Source organism: Athalia rosae, chromosome 7 (assembly GCF_917208135.1).
Source record: "Athalia rosae chromosome 7, iyAthRosa1.1, whole genome shotgun sequence".
Lineage (NCBI taxonomy): Eukaryota > Metazoa > Arthropoda > Insecta > Hymenoptera > Athaliidae > Athalia > Athalia rosae.
The window spans coordinates 450,961-469,916 of NC_064032.1; the positions used below are offsets into that span (position 1 = coordinate 450,961).

At 38.4% G+C, this 18,956-nt stretch overlaps 6 protein-coding genes across 16 annotated transcripts in view; 4 read left to right on the forward strand and 2 right to left on the reverse strand.

The window, feature by feature from the left end:
• Window positions 1-18,956, forward strand: part of LOC125501811 (WD repeat-containing protein 19-like) — a 130,681-nt gene that overhangs the window by 23,331 nt on the left and 88,394 nt on the right. The window lies entirely within an intron of this gene.
• On the forward strand, window positions 136-2,034 carry LOC105684288 (CDGSH iron-sulfur domain-containing protein 2 homolog). The gene is made up of 4 exons (XM_012397541.3): window positions 136-269; window positions 435-529; window positions 658-774; window positions 1,349-2,034. Exons 1-4 carry the CDS (start codon window positions 173-175, stop codon window positions 1,433-1,435), a joined length of 396 nt encoding a protein of 131 aa, XP_012252964.1. The 5' UTR covers window positions 136-172; the 3' UTR covers window positions 1,436-2,034.
• On the reverse strand, window positions 2,024-8,721 carry LOC105684286 (mucin-5AC-like). Of its 7 annotated transcripts, none has more exons than XM_012397537.3 (11): window positions 8,507-8,721; window positions 7,966-8,148; window positions 7,645-7,906; window positions 7,309-7,530; window positions 6,848-6,980; window positions 5,128-5,419; window positions 4,861-5,056; window positions 3,994-4,266; window positions 3,280-3,730; window positions 2,995-3,067; window positions 2,024-2,890 (listed from the first exon to the last, which is right to left on the reverse strand). In XM_012397537.3, exons 7-11 carry the CDS (start codon window positions 5,030-5,032, stop codon window positions 2,885-2,887), a joined length of 975 nt encoding a protein of 324 aa, XP_012252960.2. In that variant the 5' UTR covers window positions 5,033-5,056; window positions 5,128-5,419; window positions 6,848-6,980; window positions 7,309-7,530; window positions 7,645-7,906; window positions 7,966-8,148; window positions 8,507-8,721; the 3' UTR covers window positions 2,024-2,884. The 7 variants fall into 7 exon arrangements, with proteins under 7 accessions (XP_012252960.2, XP_048514648.1, XP_020707001.2 ...); XM_048658691.1 differs by having other exon boundaries at window positions 3,280-3,736; window positions 8,507-8,718; XM_020851342.2 differs by having other exon boundaries at window positions 3,280-3,736; window positions 3,994-4,258; window positions 8,507-8,717.
• Window positions 5,451-14,800, forward strand: LOC105684287 (DNA excision repair protein ERCC-1). Of its 2 annotated transcripts, XM_048658694.1 has the most exons (6): window positions 5,451-5,626; window positions 12,834-12,955; window positions 13,055-13,249; window positions 13,764-13,949; window positions 14,028-14,248; window positions 14,356-14,800. In XM_048658694.1, the coding sequence occupies exons 1-5, from the start codon at window positions 5,491-5,493 to the stop codon at window positions 14,232-14,234; spliced, it is 846 nt and encodes a 281-aa protein (XP_048514651.1). In that variant the 5' UTR covers window positions 5,451-5,490; the 3' UTR covers window positions 14,235-14,248; window positions 14,356-14,800. The 2 variants fall into 2 exon arrangements, with proteins under 2 accessions (XP_048514651.1, XP_020707002.1); XM_020851343.2 differs by lacking the exon at window positions 5,451-5,626 and adding an exon at window positions 11,553-12,257 and having other exon boundaries at window positions 14,028-14,800.
• On the reverse strand, window positions 8,758-13,174 carry LOC105684283 (STAM-binding protein). 3 transcript variants are annotated; one of them, XM_048658677.1, is made up of 10 exons: window positions 12,554-13,174; window positions 12,272-12,424; window positions 11,374-11,547; window positions 11,008-11,106; window positions 10,502-10,723; window positions 10,223-10,399; window positions 9,847-10,147; window positions 9,672-9,784; window positions 9,439-9,582; window positions 8,758-9,313 (listed from the first exon to the last, which is right to left on the reverse strand). In XM_048658677.1, the coding sequence occupies exons 2-9, from the start codon at window positions 12,334-12,336 to the stop codon at window positions 9,471-9,473; spliced, it is 1,263 nt and encodes a 420-aa protein (XP_048514634.1). In that variant the 5' UTR covers window positions 12,337-12,424; window positions 12,554-13,174; the 3' UTR covers window positions 8,758-9,313; window positions 9,439-9,470. The 3 variants fall into 3 exon arrangements, with proteins under 3 accessions (XP_048514634.1, XP_012252955.2, XP_020706994.2); XM_012397532.3 differs by having other exon boundaries at window positions 9,435-9,582; XM_020851335.2 differs by having other exon boundaries at window positions 9,480-9,582; window positions 12,554-13,171.
• LOC105684289 (synaptobrevin-1-like) lies at window positions 15,263-17,279 on the forward strand. Its single transcript, XM_012397542.3, has 3 exons — window positions 15,263-15,476; window positions 16,120-16,442; window positions 16,527-17,279. The coding sequence occupies exons 2-3, from the start codon at window positions 16,124-16,126 to the stop codon at window positions 16,592-16,594; spliced, it is 387 nt and encodes a 128-aa protein (XP_012252965.2). The 5' UTR covers window positions 15,263-15,476; window positions 16,120-16,123; the 3' UTR covers window positions 16,595-17,279.

Genomic DNA, 18,956 nt, shown 5'->3' on the forward strand with positions numbered 1-18,956 from the left:
CGACCGGCAGTAATTCGCTCACTGATACACAAATATATCAATTCGAAATACGCCGGATGACAACCTAGTGGCGCCCTGTGGTGGCGCCGTTTCGAGCTCGGTTCGGGCGGCTCATTTTTTCTCCCCTCACTTCACCCTGCTACAGCAGACGTTCCCCTCACTAGCACAAAATATGGAGCCTATTTCACACCTCATTAAGGTTTCTGTCCCCGACTATTTGGCTTCACTGCCGATTCCGAACTCGATCGGAGGGTGGTTCAAACTTGGAGGTATTTATCTAATTATTAACATAAGTACACATGCTGCTGACAATTGACAGCTGGTTCGAATTTCCCTGTTCATGATGCGAACTTTTTAGCAAGTTGCCGTGAGAAATATGAATTAAGTTATCGTTGTGACGTTCGAAAGTTGAATGTAATTGTTTGTCATTTCAGTCCGCGATTGGTTATCCTTGGTACCACCCACCGCTTTGTTAGCAGGTATCGGGTTCATGTCCTACAGGGCATTCTGTCCTCACGGAAGATGTCCGGTAAGTCTAGCGTCGATGTCCATGGTTCGGTTGAATTATGGCTGTAATTGTCCCATTCTCATTACGTAACTACGATGACATTGCTTTCTAATGTATCCACCGATTACTATAAAGCCTTTGCCTTTCAGCCTCCCACTGCCATCAATCCTGCCATAAAGAAGGACAGCTCAAAGGTTGTTGATTCCATCGATGTAGAGGATATCACTGAAAAAGCTGTATTTTGCCGCTGTTGGAGAAGTGAAAATGTAAGTTTTCGATTACGCAATTTCATGAATAACTACCTATTTTAAGAGGTGTTGTTGAATTTAGCCATATCAGTTGCACTGACAACTATTCAGTGACATTGGAAGACGATAACTATACTCAAAGATCAAAGTTTATAAATTACCCGATATCATATCATGGACGTCCACGATCTATGTTTCAAGGCACTGTACTAAGTTTTTCATTCAAACTTTGGGAACTGTCTCCTGGTGGCAAAGTTTTTTGTCTTGTCTAATGTAATACATCCAAGGCATTGGTATACTAGTTAGGCCCCAGAGTCAGTTTCTCCAATTTGCTTAAACATTCTACCTCTACACATTCATTGCGCCGCTTTTGTGTCAATAATCTATGCAGTCTTAAATCATTATAGGCAAACTGATCAGTTTGGGGCCTGCTGACTGACAATAGAGATGAGGTGTATCGATGTACTAAAAAAAATAGGGTCGATGTTATTGATTATAATGCCTAACTTTGATATACCTTGAAGTGATTTAGTTGATGCGCACCTGTTTAAGTCATGATGATAGCTCAACCTGGTACAAATTATTTTTGCAGTGGCCCTACTGTGACGGAGCTCATGGGCGACACAATAAAGAAGCTTGCGACAACGTTGGACCCATCGTCATCACAAAGAAGAAATAAGGTGTGCACTGGTTTGTTGTCTAGTTAGCTGCAAAATTGAGATCACACCTCTTGTACTTCATCAAATTATCATATCGGTGACTGCAATAACTTGAACAATAGCTCAAGTTGAGTATACCATGCAAGGTTAACAGAGATGGAACCAGGCTCTTAATGTTATCTCGGCTACCTGTTTTTTCAAGCATTTTTCATCCCTTTCCGACTTCTGTATCTGCATTTGCAGATTTTGAGTAGTAATCGAAGAAAAAGACAACGGTTTTTTCCGAGCGTCTTGAAAACGAAAATACTCTGCAATCAATTTTCTTGGAGAATTTCTAGCGCGGAAATTGGAGATTATAGCTCTTGCATTTGATCTTAAACTACAGATTCTACTTATTAAAGTCAAATGCCAGTTATTTTTACATATGTATCCACAATTTACGAAACGTGGCAAAACCAAGAATTATCGCATTTGTTGAAATCTCTGAGTTACTGTCATAGTGGCTGTTATTTAATATATGTCGAACATTGTTAGTCAGTTTTAATTATAGATAGATGAAATTATATTCAACAGGTAATGGGTAATGTTGTTAAAATACAACTATTGAATTAAAAAAATATATTCTATTGCTTTATTATCCGGCCTTGATATTGTATGTTTAACATTATTTGATTCGTCACAATTGTCACTCAGGGCCCAAGTATTAAAACGTAAGACATTCTTTGTTATCATTAAAGCAACCCACACAAATAATTTCTTGGCATGGTGAGATAGATGACATTTTTGCAGTCTACTATTGAAATAACTACAAACCGAATAACAGTGTGCAACAATCCAGACAACAGTAATTCTTTCATTTTGACAACCAGTTTTCATAGGGCTGATGTGACTGTCCCATCAAAGACTGGAGAACGAAAAAGAACAAAAATTTCACACGCTCATTTTCTTACATTACTGCAGGATGGGTATGCCATTGGTAACGAGGGCCAGTACTAATCACATCATCCATTTTCGAACAATGCTTGGAGAATTTTGAAACTTTCGTTCGAAAATTGATCAATTAGGTGGATTCAAAGAGACCCCCTAGGATAGATCTGCAGCATATATCCATCCGGAATCATGAAAATATATTCATTTTTTAATTTGATGAATTTCCAGTCTGTCCTCGTGCATAACTTCGCGATTGCGGGATAATCACTGTATGAGAGTTGCCATTTCTGTCCTTCGATTCCGCGGACCTCCCGTTACATTTGGAATACTTGGTCGAAGTGTAAATTGAAATAAATTGGGTGATGCAGATGCAGCACTTCACTTACCACACTTTGGTACGTCGAGAATCGTGTGACTCGGGTTTTGGATTTATTGTCAGCTGAAGTTCCCGTTGGTAAATCTCGGTGACAGCATCCCAGTATTCCAGGTCCCACAGAAAATTTCATTATGTTTCATTCGGACTTTGCTTCGCTTGATCCTTAGAGCTGTGAAGTTATGAACAGTAATGAATCAATATAAATAAATAATATCTGCAGTATCTATCGGCACAATGAATAGCGTATTTGATTGGATATTGATTGTTGTTTACTTCGAAATGTCTTAGATCGTTGGTGTCAAATTCAAGGTCGTTAACGAGCAGTTCCCTGTTTCCATAGCGGTATCTGAAATTAAATTTATCGTTACAGGAATAAAAACAAATCTCGTACCTACAAATTTTCATGCTGTTTCCACTTATTAGAAGCTCAAAACACATCATTTTTGTCGAAATGATGCGAATAAACAAGAATCCAATCTTTAGATTATTTGTAAGTTAATATTGCAGCACGCGTCAGTCTTCCGCGTCTGCGTCTCGGTTTAATGACAATAATCTTACTCGAGATATCGCCTCCAGATAATGAGGCTGACGTATCCCAAAACGGCGACTACGGCGAAAGTGATCGTTGTGACTATGGCGATAACACCCGACGGCATTTTTCCCTCGACACGATCGGTCAACGGGGTACCGTCCGCACTCATCAATTGTGATATTGCCGTTGCCTTTGTCGCGTTTGATGTTGTTGTTGCGATTGCCGTTGACGTTGGCGTCAGCCTCGAAGTTGGAGTTGGAGTTGAAATTGGGACTGGACTCATCGGCCCAGTAGTTGTCGTTACTGACGGAGATGTAGGTGCTCTTGTACTTGAAGGTATCGAAGAAGATTCGAACGTTGAAAGAATCGTCTCGTTCGTCTTGATCTCGGTCGTTGTTGCACTTTCAGGCTCTGCGTCAATGGAGGAAATACTCGAAGTCGAAAGAACCGGGGTTGCTTCTGTACTTGTGGAGAGTTCTGTTTCTAGACCAGGAAAATTGTATTAAGTATCAATACCGAATCAAATGGTAACTCGTAATTAGCGAATTACAAATCCGATCCAGTAAAAAATAGCTTCACGATGGAAGCAGATGTTCGACATTCTTCGTTACGTATTAATTTATTTTTCACACAAGGAGCACGTCGACATGGATTGATGAAGTGATCGATTCGTTTCATTGTATTTTTGAAAAGCTTCGACATTCGATTCGAGAATGTTCTATGGACCGACCTGTACTTACCGGTAAGTGTTTCGTTGATTTCGGAAGTAGTGCGATCATCCGTGATAGGATCTACGACAGCATCGGTTGCTATTTGGTGTTCCATATCGTACGATTCCGAAGCGTCTAACGTCTGATTCAGAAGCTTCAATTCTACCGGATTGGCAGTGGCGAGGCTCCGAGCACCTTCTTCCGGAAAGGTAAATGGTGGTCGCAGTGCATTAGCATCCTCCAATGCTTGTTTGGTGTTCTTCATCCCTTCTGGAGGTATCGCAGATGCCAAATTCTGGAATGCTGGATATTTTAATGTTACGCATGATCAAGTTCGAATTTGGTGGTAGCGCTAGTCATACTTTCTAAAGATTCCAAAAAAAGAATAGAAAAAGTAGCAAACGCGGAATTAATTTCAACAGCAGTATTAACGAGCTCCATGAATACCGAAATTATTAAACACACGATTTGTTTCAATGAAATGTCTGGTGGGTTAGAAAACTATAGAAATTAGTTCAACATATCTATGGTACTGCATACCGAGGCGATGACAACTTTAGATGAAAAAATTGTTTGACAAAAGTACTAAGAAGCGAAACCCTTCCTAGGATCTGCAGGACCTTGACGTGGTGGGAGGGGTTGGATATCTCGCAATCGGTGACCCGATGAGCCATGCCCGCGAGGGGTGGGTAAGCGAACCCTGGCAAGGTCACCTATGTCGGAAGGGTCAAAGGACAGAGAGCGGGGCAGGAAGTGGTCCAACTAGCGTGGCAAAGGACACGAGATGGTGTTTTCCATTTCATTTCAAAGTCAGGAGTCATCGAGGTCATTCGGAGGTCAACTTTGTTTTTTTAAACGGGATGGAGTTTTTTTTCTTGCGTATGTTTATCCGCGCACCAGCTGTTTCGACATCGATCAGCGAGTTGTCGTCGTTCAAAAACTTTTCCAACCATTCGACAGCATTCGACAGCATTCGACCCATCTCCGCCCCAAAGTTTTCTGGTATTCGACTCATAACGCAATGATCTACAAATCCTCTTTCTTTCGTCCTTTTTTCTTTTGAACGCATCGTTCTGATCAATTTACCAAACCCCTATTTGCCGTGGGAATTAGTTACTCGCTGATGTTATCGTGAACCGCAATAGTATTCGAAGTTAAACTCACCTAATAAAAAAATCACCAAAATTGTTTGTCGCAAGTACGACGAATTACGGTGTGCGGTAATAGGTGATATTTTTAACGACTGCATTTTTTGTTGCCTCGTCGGTACGGATCCAACGCGATCGAAAAAGAATCTTGTCGGTGAACCCACGGTAAACGTTATGACGCACAGGTAGATGGGCACGTGAACACTGCGTAACGGATGGAGAGACGAGATATTTTCGTCCGTAGTCGGTTGATCCTATATCGCTATCAAATACGTTGCCGTGTATCACGGGATACGTGACGATGGAGCCTGAAATGATAAGAATTTTTTTTATTAATATAAGATTGCGCAAGCCCAGTCAAAGTCTCTCCCCTTTAGATATGATACGGAAGACTTTACAGCGAACATTAATCGTCATCGAAGGTTTATATCCCAGTTTTTTGATGCAGTTTTTCATATTTTACAGAGACGACAAAAATGAGATTGATGAAATCGACTGCAAAAAGTTCCCTGGGGGTACGTAAAACTAACAAGACTTGTAAGACTTTCCTTCGTTCGCGAGATATACTTCCCAACGGATCGTGGATTATTGTCCTATCGTAAAAAACAACTCGTTCGATGATTTTGTTGACAAGGCAATAATTCGAACGCACGCTACCGATTTGAAACACCGTGGCCCGTGTCATAATCACATCTGCAGTTCGGTGGGACATTGAATATACCGCAGCGAATGCCTCACCTTGATTCGAATCGTTAATATCTGCAGGTAAAAACGCTCAATAGACGATGGCCGAGTGTCCATGTTAATTAAATTCAGTGTATCTCCTTATAAGTATACTCGGATATTCCTATGCGAACCACCAAAGGTCTTGACCGGAGACAGTGAAAACGACGTCGCGTTTCAAGCATCACGAGAATACAACTGCAGCCTTTCACTGGCACGAACCTCCGCAAACCGACCCTCGCCGCGAGAGTTTGTTCGGCCGGACCCCGTCGACACGTGCTAGTCGTCAGCTTCTCGCAAATTAAACGTTGACAGGTACCTGCCCACCCATTCAACGTGGTCAATCGTATAACATCGAGGGCTGATGGTCAAGTCGTCATGTCCGAAAAAAAGAGGCAAAGAAATACGAATTAACCGAGGCTGATTTTTGCACATGGCGTAAGGGGCGGGGGCTTCACTCGAAACTTTCGACCAAGATTTCCTATGAGCTTTCTCCGTCATCTTGCAAAAGGGGTGAACTTTTTTTTCTTCTTTTTTTTTTTGCGATAACTCAGCTCTCCGTCGTCGTAAGAAAATTGCAATTACATACTTGTTTGTTTGTTTCTTTACGCTCTACAATTTAGATCGTATGAGTTTTTCACCTGCAGTTGATCGTTGTTGGGATATCGAACGAGATAGTAAGATACGGATACTTGTTTTTGCCGTTTTTTCCTTGTTGTTACAAGATAATCGATAATGATAATGAATTCTTAGAAAGTTCCTATCTTCTACGCGGTGAATCTAATTTTGATATTTGAAAAAAGGATTGACTCGAAAGTGGAACAAAACCAAGGGCATAAGAAATGTTCTTTACGTCTCATTTGTTTTCGTCTTTTTGCTCTATTTTTTTGCTCAGATTTGTGGGATGCGCTCTTATGGCATATAGGAAAATCGATCGGAAGTCTAAAAAGTGAGAGTTACGTGCTTCTGGTTCTTAGAGTATGAATATGCGTATTATGTAAACTATCACGAACCTTACGAGTGCCCATAATGTCGAATATATCTACAGAAGACCTGCACCTGTGTTATCGGCTCCGAGCCCGAATAGTCGAATAGCGCTGCGGCTTACGAAGCCACAAACTGAAGACTGAAGTCGCAGCCTTCTGACTGCAAGCAATTGAATCATAATGATTAATGAACAGAGGTGACATTGGTAGTCAATAACGGTGTGAGATCGTATTGGTTATATTATTACCGTGTCGGTGCGTTGAAATGATAGGAAATAACCAGAACCAATTAAACCATGAACTTGACGATTCATGCTCTGGTCGTATGTATTAGAACTTTCTTAAAAGGGTGATTTTTTAAATAAGAGGAAGAAGCTTCATCGTATTCGAGTTTCGCAAAGCTACGGCTTTTGCCCCCCTCCCCTTAGCCTGCCCCTACTTCGTAAATTGATAAGAATGCATCCGGAGAATTTCACTTAAGATTTTACCTGTGTGTACGTGCAGTGTGTGTGTAGTACGGCAAACATGCCCGTAGCATCATATGGACATTCAGAGGTATTGATCAGTATGCTTGTCCATAGTTCGTTATTCGCGGATACGAGGTGATCTGTTTCAAATTATCACATTCGAGCAGTATCTGTGAAAAAATACGCATTTCTGGGAGCGAAATCCTTGCTTTCGAAGGGATGATTAGTGGCGACCTTGAATGCCTGCAACAGGATATAGCTAAAGTTTGCTTAGAGAAAAACGATTGCCATTGAATGTTGATGAATGATAATTCTAGTACCACTTCGGTGTTTACATTTATTTTTGCATTCGTTTACCTTGTGGGTTTGTTAATTAAAATAAGTCATCGCGTTTCCGTCAGAGCTAGAAGAAATCGATTGAATGCTCAAATACCTCCAACACGTACATGACCTGAACGCGACTTCTGCGGTCTTGTCCAAGGTCAAACCAACCTGGCTACGTTCCGTCTTCTTGTGTCTCGGAATCAAATAAGTTCAGGCTGAATTTTTTCTTGTTTTTCCATCAAAGAAATGCAAACTATTCGGGATACTTGGGGATGGACGTTTGAAATTAGACACCCTGTAGAATGCCGCGCCAATTAGTTACGTATCATTGGAAAACTGCGTTGAGATTCTTACCTCCAAGTCAACCATGCTGCTCTTTATCTTTGCAGCTTCCCTAACACCGTTCTAAAAGAGTTAAGATTCGAGAGAATTGGTAGTAGTTGGCAATGAATTCCCAAGGCCGCCGAGGTGTCTGAACAAGAATTCCTTAGCAATGACGTTGACGAGCGGTCGCCGACATATGTATACGCAGGCAAACTGTAACCAAATGTTGTTTATTCGAGGACAGCGACCAATAACAAATTGAATGAATACATTGAACGACCGGGTTCAATTTGTATCGTTGAGTTAAATTTACTGAAACATTTACGCAGACGAAATATGTGTCAAAAAATGACGGGTGGATCTTCCATTAAAAAAAAAAAAACTTAGGTCAGGTCAAGAGTGTTCTCCAATAAAATAGGGTTACAAACTTTGAGTGAAATACGAGCTAATAACGTTCATCCAAACCAAAAACTGATTCGTATTATGAAAATTACACAAAAAAAACTATAAAATTTGCGCAACATATTTACCGTTATAGCGTACAAAAATAACAACGATTCAAAAATCGTACCGTAATCCCTGCGAGGGTTGAATCTTGAAGATAGGTATACGAGCCAGAATATCTCACCGCGCATGCGGCGATGCCAGTGGACGATGCGACGAAAAATCAAATCAAAGGTCTCGAAGTCTTCGATTCTTGGGTCGAAAATTGCATCTTTTTCAAATGGTTTGCAAGGCTGGTCAAAAGGCTGAGCCTGTTGAGCTCAGGGACCTGAATCTGTAAAACTAAATGATTTACCTTTAGAAATATGCGAATTGTCATCAGTTTTCGGGTTCCCGAGTATTTTTTTTATTTTTTTTTTATTTTAACAATTTTTTCACACATATGATCACACGATATGATCACATTCTCAATAATGCAATTATTCAAAGTAATAACACATTTGATTGAGGTTCCTATTCTGAATTTGGTTGCATCAACTATTCGATTATTTTCCAAGTGAGCTGATAAAATATTTGAATTTCGAATGCTGACATGTTTCAGATTAATTCGCATAAGTTTTGGGATAATTAGGTGGGGTAAACAATTTATACGTGATTGTAAATTGATACTATCTTACAACAGCAGTTCACATGTGCTATTCAGTGATATTGGAGTGGTCCATGGTTATAGTTTGCTTAAATGGAATTATCTAGCCTTTTTTTTATACCAAATTAAAGTGTTTAGATTGCGTTCACATGATTCAATCTACTCGAGCCAGCGCCAAATCAAGTCGAGTTAGCTGATCAGAGGCAGAGTATCAAACACACACTTCTATTTCCGCAAATCTACTATTTGTATGGCTGTGGTGGAATCCAGTTTACAATGGTTGGCCGTCTGCAACATTTATTACACATAAATCCACAAATGTATTGTTGGCACGTATTGCTACTGAATACCAAAAAAGCTCCTCAGGTTTCTCTTGTATTCGTTGAAAAGACTACAAGAATGTACTTACTCACATAGCGTATGCATAGAATCTGCTAAATTCAATTTAAGATACCGTGTATAGAGGTGGTTGTGTCGGATGTGGATGAAAACCCGACGTTCTGCAATTGGCTATAAAATCTAGTCCGTAATCTGGTGTCAAGGTGTAGAATCCGGTGCTACGGAATCGTAAAAAAGGACACTATTTTGAAAAAACAGTTTACCGTTGGATATTTGAAAGATTTTTCAGTCATAAATGAAGTCTTACTCTTGATACTTTGGGGCACACACGACAGCTATGGCTTCGGGCATCATCAATTGATAGGCACAGTGAGTATGAAGGTCTACGCTGGATAAAAAAGCTGTCTGTGTAGGATGAGTCTGTAACAAGAACAGTATGCTTGCAGAAGCAATAAGGTGTTGGTATGATTTTGTTAACTTACATGAATCCATCCAAGGGTAATCAGATTGTGTTGGTCCTGATAGTCGAATAAGTCTTCCTCGTTATGCGTTGTGCATGAATCCGGAGAACCCGTTTGTTGAGGGACCAACAGATGCGTGACGAGCAGCTTGTTGCGTTCCAGTCTGCCTGCTAGTACGCCGCAAGTTTCCTTGTTTTGTGTTGTGTTGCGAAAGGCCAACAACAAAAAATCAGTCATTGTTTTGTTGGGCAGCACTACATCCCTCAATTCATGTCCATCCAGTAGTTGTGGTTTAGTCGAACGATCTATCTCTGGTGTTTCTCTAGAAATTTGTAACCCAACAATTGATTACGAAAGGTTCAGTGGATCATTTTGACTAAAAAACCGAGATATTTACCTGATATTAGTTTTGTCAGGTTTCCGATCTCTTATTGGAGAGATAGGTCTAATATCTGTCACAGATTTTTTGATGTCAGAGTTTGACGCAGATGAATCTGCACTTGGGATAACATTAGCATTTCTTGCCGCTGCCCTTACTGCTGACTTATTCCTCATATTCTCCTCATCCTTCAGCCTTACAAAAATATTAAATCAATAATCTTTCAATTGTGCTTCACATTTAGCATGCGAACAAAACTGTAATAAGTTTGATAGTACAAATAATTCATAACTCTACCTCTGCTCTTCCTCTTGTTTCAGTCGTTCGAGTTCAATCTTTTCTCGTTTCTTTGCATCTGCCAAATATCTAGCCTGCTCAGTTTTATACTGGGCGAGTAGTTGACTTTTCAGCGATTCAGCTTTTGGGAGAATCTCTCGTAATTTTTGTTGGTTCATTGCCCTATCTTTCAGTGATACCGTGTTGTATTGCGGATGTTTGTTTATTCTTTCTAAGAATATTCTAAAAACCCACACATTTCACAATAAATTTGAAAGCATAGCATTATTGCGGAAAAATGTACTAATTAATATGGGCAATTGAAGTCAATCCAGCATCAATTTTAATATTAGACTTTTTCGATTATAGCTTTTGAGATAAATTTCTAATCAGTTTCTCATCATAAAAACCATTGCGATTCGTTACATACTAATCCCATATTGCTCTTAGGCTGTTCTAAGTCACCGCGAAAGTTATAATTGAATATACTTGAAGTAATGTTTGATTGCAGGTTTCGTATATCTTACGTCATGAATTTCATGTATAAAATGTAGGCATTTTCCAAGCTGCCTTCTTCCATATATACGTTTGCCATCCTAACCATTTCAACTCCAGAACGGTAGTACCTGCAACAGCGAAACACAATCTGTGATGTGGATTCAACGGAGTGCTTGTCAGTCTAATCGAATAAATTATACATTCGAACTGGAAGTTGACATGATTGCTGACAAGCAGCATAATTGTTATTCTCATTGCAGATAGGATAATAACGATTTACCGGATCATGAGTTAAAAAACTAATAAAATTCTCGACCAACTTACTTTATTCTCATTGATATGAGAATTATCAGAGCACAGTGATTATCAGAAACATTAGAAATGGTTAACGATACCTCCGGGGTGGTATATTGTGATCTATGTCTATTGCGGTTCCATAGTCTGCTAGGGCTTTTAGCCGTTCATCTGGGTCGATTAATCCCATTTCTTTGAGAGAGGTGTATTTTACTGGCTTGTAGTCTACTTTCTCATCTTCTTTCTCCTTATCTTTGCTACGGTCCATAGCTGGGCTTCAAGTTCCAGGTTATGATAGCAATGACACAAAAGAAGAACGACTTGTGGATATCTTGTCACTCTTGTCAGACTTATTACGATATTTATAAAATTTTTGCTTCGACTAATGCTAGTTGAGCATCAGCACTGTCAACGAGATTGCATCAAGGAATTTCGTAAAAATGAATAACCTGCATCGCTGTCAACGCGCACGACTAGCAACGAACTATCAACGAACGGTGACATACGAATATTTTGTTTTTCTCTTTCGTGCTAAACAAGTCAGTTAGAAAAGACACGACGCAAACAACGAATTCAGACCCTTTGTTCAGACCTACAATCGTTATCAGATCTAGAGGGCTGAAAAGCTCTGGAGAACTATTATTACGTGTTAATATTGAGGTGTTTTTTTTTTTTGTCTTTTCAATTTCGAAGTTATAACTCTACAGATTTAGGTGTTTGAAAGATCAATATTTATGTAATTGCATAAATAGTGCTTGCCCATCACAAGCTTGCAGAATGTCCTCCATGGTATGAATGCAAAGGCTTTTCTTTTTGCTGGAAAAGTCAGTTATTTCAGTGGGTAGTGTGTGTCTAACAGTGGCTGAATGGGACTGAGTAAGGAATCAAGGAGCATAATTCTTTGAAGGCATGAGTCGCGAAAAGCCAAAGGTGGATGAGGCGGTTTTGCCGTCGAAACAAGCTAAGGTTACAACGTTGTTTGGCGGTACGTTTTCTTACCAGAACTGCCAGAATCTACTTTGAAATTCTTGGAACAATCGCATTTCTGGAATCTTTTTGGGCATTGAGTCAGCTGACAATGTTTACTTTCTAGTTTCCAGCCATTTGAGTTTTCTATTCCGTACTTGAATAGAAAATGAATCATTGCCTGACCTATTCAATGAAAAATAAAATAATTATTTACCACGTATGACACGTTTCAGATTGAAATAAAGTACATCTGTATGCTTTTGCTAATTTTTATCCAAAGACTATTTAAATCAGTTCTCAAGATTCTGTTACCTCAGTTGTCAATATAGTATCTTCCGAGATTAATCTCGAGCTCGGAACATGATTGTTATCTGTGATTGGACTTCTCATCGTGAAATTTCTCTCTTCTGATCGGATCAACTGATTTTCAAATATGTTCAAGCCTGAACATGAACTTGACCAGTGCAATTTTTAAAGGTTTTCTTGATAAGATTTCTATGAAGATTCGATTGCAGTTTATTTGTAGAACATCTCTGTGACCATTATGTGTGAAAAGTAGCCTAGTCATCATTTTGCTTTTTCTGACAAGCAGCTTCCAGTAAAGTAAAACCATTGGAATCAGCTAGCATGGATTCAGCTCAACAGAACGCTGCAGGTCCATTAAAGGCCAAAGGAGCTCCAAATCTGAATGCCATTCTTGTCAGCCCAAAACAGGTGCGTTAATTGCTTTTCAAATTCAACATCATTCGTTGGAGTCAAAAGTAGTTTGTATTTAGGATGTTGTCAAAACTAAAACAAGGTATTAATTTCCAGAGAGGGAATCCACTGCTCAAGTCTGTGACCAGTGTTCCTTGGGAATTTGAGGATATAGTTCCTGACTATGTAATGGGTAGAGGAACATGTGCTCTCTTTCTCTCTATTCGTTACCACCAACTAAATCCAGACTACATTCACGAACGCCTGAAATTATTAGGCAAGGCTTATGATCTCCGAGTGCTTTTGGCGCAGGTAATTGTTGCTTAGTTACAGTGGTATGTTTCCTTATTTCTAGTCATCCTTTTATGAACCCACTTGTGTTCCAGATATGTTACACTTAAATAAATATCCTTTGTCCCATTTCGCTCAAACGCATAAAATCCAAAGAAACGTTTTTGAAAAAAATGATTGCAATCGATTAAGAAACCACCTCATTTTGTGTACCTAAAATAATAAGATCAAAGTGCGAGAAATACGATATAATATTTTAGCTACACATTATTGGTCTACTAAATCCGGTAATGGTTGTTCCCCATAAAAATATGATTAAAAAATTCTAATCACAGCTTGATAAGCTTGACTACCCAGCTTGAATACCTACTTGATTATATGGAATATTTCCTAATTTAGAAAATTTCTATATCTACCGTTTTCAGGGATTTGTATCAACTGCTTGTGTAATGCATGAAAGTTCTTCGTGTCAATGTCGGAAATAACTTTTTTTTTCTGACAAATTCAATCTCAAAACGTCTGACTCTTTCATTAGGTGGATGTTCCAGAACCACACCATTCTTTGAAACATTTGACACGAATATGCATATTGGCTGACTTGACGTTGATGCTAGCATGGAACGCCGAAGAGGCTGGAAAAATCATCGAGACATATAAAATTTACGAGAATAAGCCTCCAGACATGATCATGGAGAAGGGTGACATTTCGCCACATGAAAAAGTAAGAAATATCAAATGAATAAAAACTCTCTACAAGTTTCGGAGATCAAGCCACTGAAGGAACTGTGTCTGTTCATAGCTTGTGAGTGCATTAACGTCTGTGAGATCGGTAAACAAGACCGACGCAATTACACTTCTCTCAACATTTGGGTACATGGACAAGATTGTAAAGGCTTCCAGCGACTCTCTCGGCCTCTGTCCTGGCTTCGGGCTTCAAAAGGCTATACGCCTCCACACAACGTTGCACGAACCATTCCTCCGAGATGTCAGAAGTCAGCAAAAATAGAAAAAATAACCAACGTATGTAACAAAAGACATAGAAGGTGTAGAAAATACTTTCATACATTTTACACAGTTTTTATGCTTTAAAATGATGTAATACTCATGTACCTTCAATTTACCAATAGATTCATTGAAGTATTTATCATCGGTTCAACGGATTCGTTCTCAAGTAGTGGTAACTGATTAGATGTGCGTTTGCTAGCATTCTGCAATTTCTGGAAGAAAATTAAAAACAATCGAATGTAAAAACTCTATTTTTGTATGTAAGATTTTGTTATCTTTCATAGTCATCACGTTTCAAAGTGTAAAAAACTAACGATGCGTAAGTTTTGGAGAACTCATAAGTATTATTTCAGATTTCCTGAAACGTCAGCACAGATATTACTTGGTTAACCTATATACCTAGACTATAATATAATTAATAGTTTATCAAGAGCGTAAAGTGCTGCTGTATTAATTTGTTTTATGTTCCTTGCATTGTAACGCTAACATCGTACATTTGCATGAAAATATTCAACAATAAATCTCTTTTTTTCTGTAAAAACTGTGAGCAATAAAAAAATGAACAAATCTGTCTATGATCAAGATCACCTATAGACAAATTCCAAACGATTCCTAATCAGACTAGTTGCAAAAGCAAAGAGTTGTCGGCCAAGTACATACATGGTAGTTATACTCGGCGGGCACTCTGCTTATACCGGCTGTTCAAATGGCAAACCATACTTCTTTCTTCACATCTAATGAAAATCGTCGTGAAAAAGCAACAATTGGTTATGAATTTAACTAATTTTATATGTTATTGATAAACGTTTTTCAGAAAAAGTGGAAGTGTTTGCTCAATATAGTTGTCACTGTCCGAATTATTCCCATCATTCCAATTGCCATTCTCATTATTCAAATCAGCGTAATGTCATTTTCATAATTAAAGCTTACATCATCATTGTTATATCATTGTCGTGATCATACGTCTTGTACTCTTGTAATGCCCGATTCCTACCATTGTGGTCACTCACATAATTATAATTATTATTCGATTGGCCCGGTCGGTAATCCAGTCTGCATATCGGCATTCAACTGTTGAATGTAAATGATAATTACATACTGCATTGCTCGTGGAATTTAGTGCCAACGAAAGGTTCTCGCAACAACTGTTGCTTGCATGTCAGATGCTAGATCACCGTTAACCGTAATCAAAGTGTAACAATTTTTACTTCCCTATTCATCTGATTCACACATTCAAAAGCACGTGAGTACTGCTGGATTATTCATATCGTGAAATTGACAAAGAGTTGAAAAAGTACAGGGGGATCAAGTGAAAATTTCACGTGAAAATGACCTAGCTGCTATTTGAGCCGATCCCATGACTCATAGCATCTCCAAGTGTGCCATCAAATCTGTCACAAAATCATTGATGTCATCGCCCATGATTTCGATATGCTCGATAGATCGCTAAAAAATCAATGCCTGTCTGTCGTCAATTGAAGCTATCATCGTCAACTAAGTTATAAAAGCAATTTCATTTCCTTTGCAGAGTTTATAAGACTTTCTTTGACCTAACCTCGCGATTATTCGATGCCCTATTTTTATCCTACCTGATCCAATCATTAAATATTTCCCTCCAAGTATTTTTTCCCCACAACTAAAACAGCGCTATGACTGAAATACAATCTATGTAGTTTCGACAGTAAAGATGAAGAGATGGAATCTGTCTGTCTTGCGCAACAGTTTTTTCAGCGTCTGCACTTTTTATCGCCATGGCAGAGTTGTTTTGAAGACAACATCTAACCTATGGCACTCTTGAGTGACACAAACCTTGGACACTATCAAAAAAGTGAAAGATTTCATTCTTCAACACTTACCTAATGAGAAATTCTGAAATCATCTTTCAGAATCATGGATGGCGGTGGATTCTCTGGCGAAGGAGATTTGGGTGGTCCTCGAACTACACAGCAAGCATCAACAACCAAGAAGATGCAAGATACACAGGCAAAGGTTGACGAGGTTGTTGGGATAATGAAGGTTAACGTCGAAAAGGTCTTGGAGCGCGATCAGAAACTGTCCGAACTAGACAACAGAGCCGATGCTTTACAGCAGGGAGCAGCTCAGTTTGAACAGCAGGCAGGAAAACTGAAAAGAAAATATTGGTGGAAGAATTTGAAGATGATGATAATTATTGGGATTATATGCGTCGTCATATTGATAATCATAATCGGTAATAAAAGAAGAAATCCCATTTGAATTTCATCTGAATTGCCTCTCTATGTTACGTTCATTGAACATTTTATCTTATTTTCAGCTGCAACCCTTCCTTCTTCCAAGCCAAACGAGAGTGTGCAACCAGTTGCGAAAGGGGATAAAGAATAAAGTTTGAATCCTTCATCACATATGAAGATTCATAAGTCGGTACCAATTCAAAATAACAAGTTTAAATATAGGAAATAAGATGGGAAGGAGTTTTCTTTGGAGCAATAATGGTAATATTAACGATATGCTTAACAATTAGGTGGTGTACGTAGAAAACGGTAATGATTTCAATAACAGCAATGATAGTAACAATGTGATTTCTGAAGTGGAAGAAATAGAAAAAAAAGGAGAAGAAACTAAAAAAAGATACTATTAAAAGATACTATTTAAGAAAAGAAAAATATTTTAGTAACAAATATTTTTTGAAAACTTTACTCGGATATTTAACCAACGCACAATTTTTATCATAATTTTTATCCACAATAAGTATTAAGTCAACTGTCAAAAGGCATTGTGAGGTCTGTCAGTTATTCAATACTGTTTGACGTCAATAGTCCACAAATTTGAAAGTATTCATTGATTGTTTTCATTTATCTTTTTTTGTTTGTGCAACAGCGCAAGAGCAATAGGCGAATGGACTTTTTTCGCCGCTTATTCATGTTACTTTAAACACTGTATTTTCTGTTTTAATCGCTCATTGTAAAATTATTAATTACATATGATACATAAATGTTATACCTCTACGATATACACTTATACTGTATATATACTTAAAGACATGAATTATAACGTTTGTATTCTTTAACTAAAAGTTGATAAAGTCTTATTTATCCCTTCTGTCGTCACTTCGATTTCTTGGAGATATTTTTGAAAGTAGGCAAAGGATCGGAGGGATTGATCCTGTTCCAATTCAACGATTTTGGGTGGGAAAAAACATTCTATTTTATATACTATTCTTATGCATTTTGATCTCAAGAATCCGAATTCACAAGTTGAATTGATCTATTTATGAAATTGACGAGTTATCGCTAATTTTTCACTTTTTAGAGCAGAAAAATTGAGATATCTCGATTGGAAAAACTCATAGCTCTATTTGACCAACGGATTCGTGTTCCTGGGGTCAAATTACGTTAGAAAAGTGTCCTACAATCGATTTTAAAGATACTTCGTTTTTGACTAAAAAATCGAAAAAATCCAAAGGGGTACCCCTTGGAATTTTTTCAATTTTGGGGTCAAAAATCAAAATTTTTTTTTTCGGGTTTCCTATGCTAGTCTTATGTATTTTGATCTCAGGAATTCGAATCCGGAAGCCAAATTGATCTATCTATAAAATCGATCGAGTTATCGCCGATTTTCCGCTTTTCGGAGTAGAAAAATTTAGATATCTAGATGAGAAATATTCGTAGCTTCAATTTGACCCACGGATTCGTGTTTCTGGGGCAAAATTACGTTAGAAAAGCGTCGTATAATCAATTTTAAAAATACTTCGTTTTTGGCCCAAAAATCATGTTTTCAAAATAGAGTTTAGTTAGGGTTTGTAGGTTTTTCTTTTGTATTTTGATCTCAGGAGTCCGAGTTCACAAGTTGAATTGATTTATCTATAAAATTGATTGATTTGTTACCAATTGAGATATTTCGATGAGAAAAATTCGTAGTTTGACAAAAAAAAAAACTCTCAACTTGTGCGTAAAATATAATGATTGCCCTAAATTGTCTTCGTTATCCTCGGATTAGTTTTTGATCACGAGACCTGTGACAGTTTGATGCACCAGGCATTGCACAAAATTGTTCGTCATAAATTTTTCTTACAGACACAGGTACACAGCAAGTATACACCCCAATGACGAGCCTTCGTGCTTACTCTTTAATCCTCAATCCCCGAGGGAACAATGTAATCAATAGAACTAATTGTAAGCCCACAAACTCGGTTGAGCGAGTTTCATTTGAACACGATATTGTGAAAAAAGGAAAACAATGTACAGAAATGTTGAACTGTTTTCAGGAAATCTATTAGATTCGGTACGATCATGATTAATCGGTTAATCGGTTGTGTGTCCGATCCGCATAATCTGATTTTCAGCGATCGTATGGTAAAAGATCTTAAATATATGTATAATAAGGTATAGGTATGCGCCCACGTGTGCGACAGACCGTGTGCAGATGTGTGTTGTCGCCGCACAGTAACAGTGCGACCAATATTAGATTGGATTCTCGCAAATAATAATTATATGTATGCGTGTGCGTGCGTGCGTGCGTACGTGCGTGTGAATATAGATTGTACATAGAGATCGATGTCCCTGTTACCCGTGGGTTTCCATAAATCACCGAAGAATTCCCATTGTAGAGTCCGACTCTGAATCGCATCGCCGGATGGGAGATATGATGGGTGATCTAGTTATAACATATAACAGCGGAACGTTTATGAGTTATTTTGTTTACTCTCCATGTACTCGTAATAATCTCTTTAAACTTTACAAATCTC

Coding starts and splice junctions, on each gene's coding strand:
- LOC105684288 (XM_012397541.3), top strand. CDS start 173: ATGGAGCCTATTTCACACCTCATTAAGGTTTCTGTCCCCGACTATTTG. Junction 270..434: donor AGGGTGGTTCAAACTTGGAG/GTATTTATCTAA, acceptor TTGTCATTTCAG/TCCGCGATTGGTTATCCTTG. Junction 530..657: donor GTCCTCACGGAAGATGTCCG/GTAAGTCTAGCG, acceptor TTTGCCTTTCAG/CCTCCCACTGCCATCAATCC.
- LOC105684286 (XM_048658691.1), bottom strand. CDS start 5,032: ATGCGTTCAAAAGAAAAAAGGACGAAAGAAAGAGGATTTGTAGATCAT. Junction 4,267..4,860: donor GATCGATGTCGAAACAGCTG/GTGCGCGGATAA, acceptor TAAAATATCCAG/CATTCCAGAATTTGGCATCT. Junction 3,737..3,993: donor AATCAACGAAACACTTACCG/GTAAGTACAGGT, acceptor TTCCTGGTCTAG/AAACAGAACTCTCCACAAGT.
- LOC105684287 (XM_048658694.1), top strand. CDS start 5,491: ATGATACGGAAGACTTTACAGCGAACATTAATCGTCATCGAAGGTTTA. Junction 5,627..12,833: donor CTGCAAAAAGTTCCCTGGGG/GTACGTAAAACT, acceptor TCTGACAAGCAG/CTTCCAGTAAAGTAAAACCA. Junction 13,950..14,027: donor ACATTTCGCCACATGAAAAA/GTAAGAAATATC, acceptor GTCTGTTCATAG/CTTGTGAGTGCATTAACGTC.
- LOC105684283 (XM_020851335.2), bottom strand. CDS start 12,336: ATGCCCAAAAAGATTCCAGAAATGCGATTGTTCCAAGAATTTCAAAGT. Junction 9,785..9,846: donor TTACCCTTGGATGGATTCAT/GTAAGTTAACAA, acceptor TTCTTGTTACAG/ACTCATCCTACACAGACAGC. Junction 9,583..9,671: donor TGTGCCCCAAAGTATCAAGA/GTAAGACTTCAT, acceptor ACGATTCCGTAG/CACCGGATTCTACACCTTGA.
- LOC105684289 (XM_012397542.3), top strand. CDS start 16,124: ATGGATGGCGGTGGATTCTCTGGCGAAGGAGATTTGGGTGGTCCTCGA. Junction 16,443..16,526: donor CATATTGATAATCATAATCG/GTAATAAAAGAA, acceptor TCTTATTTTCAG/CTGCAACCCTTCCTTCTTCC.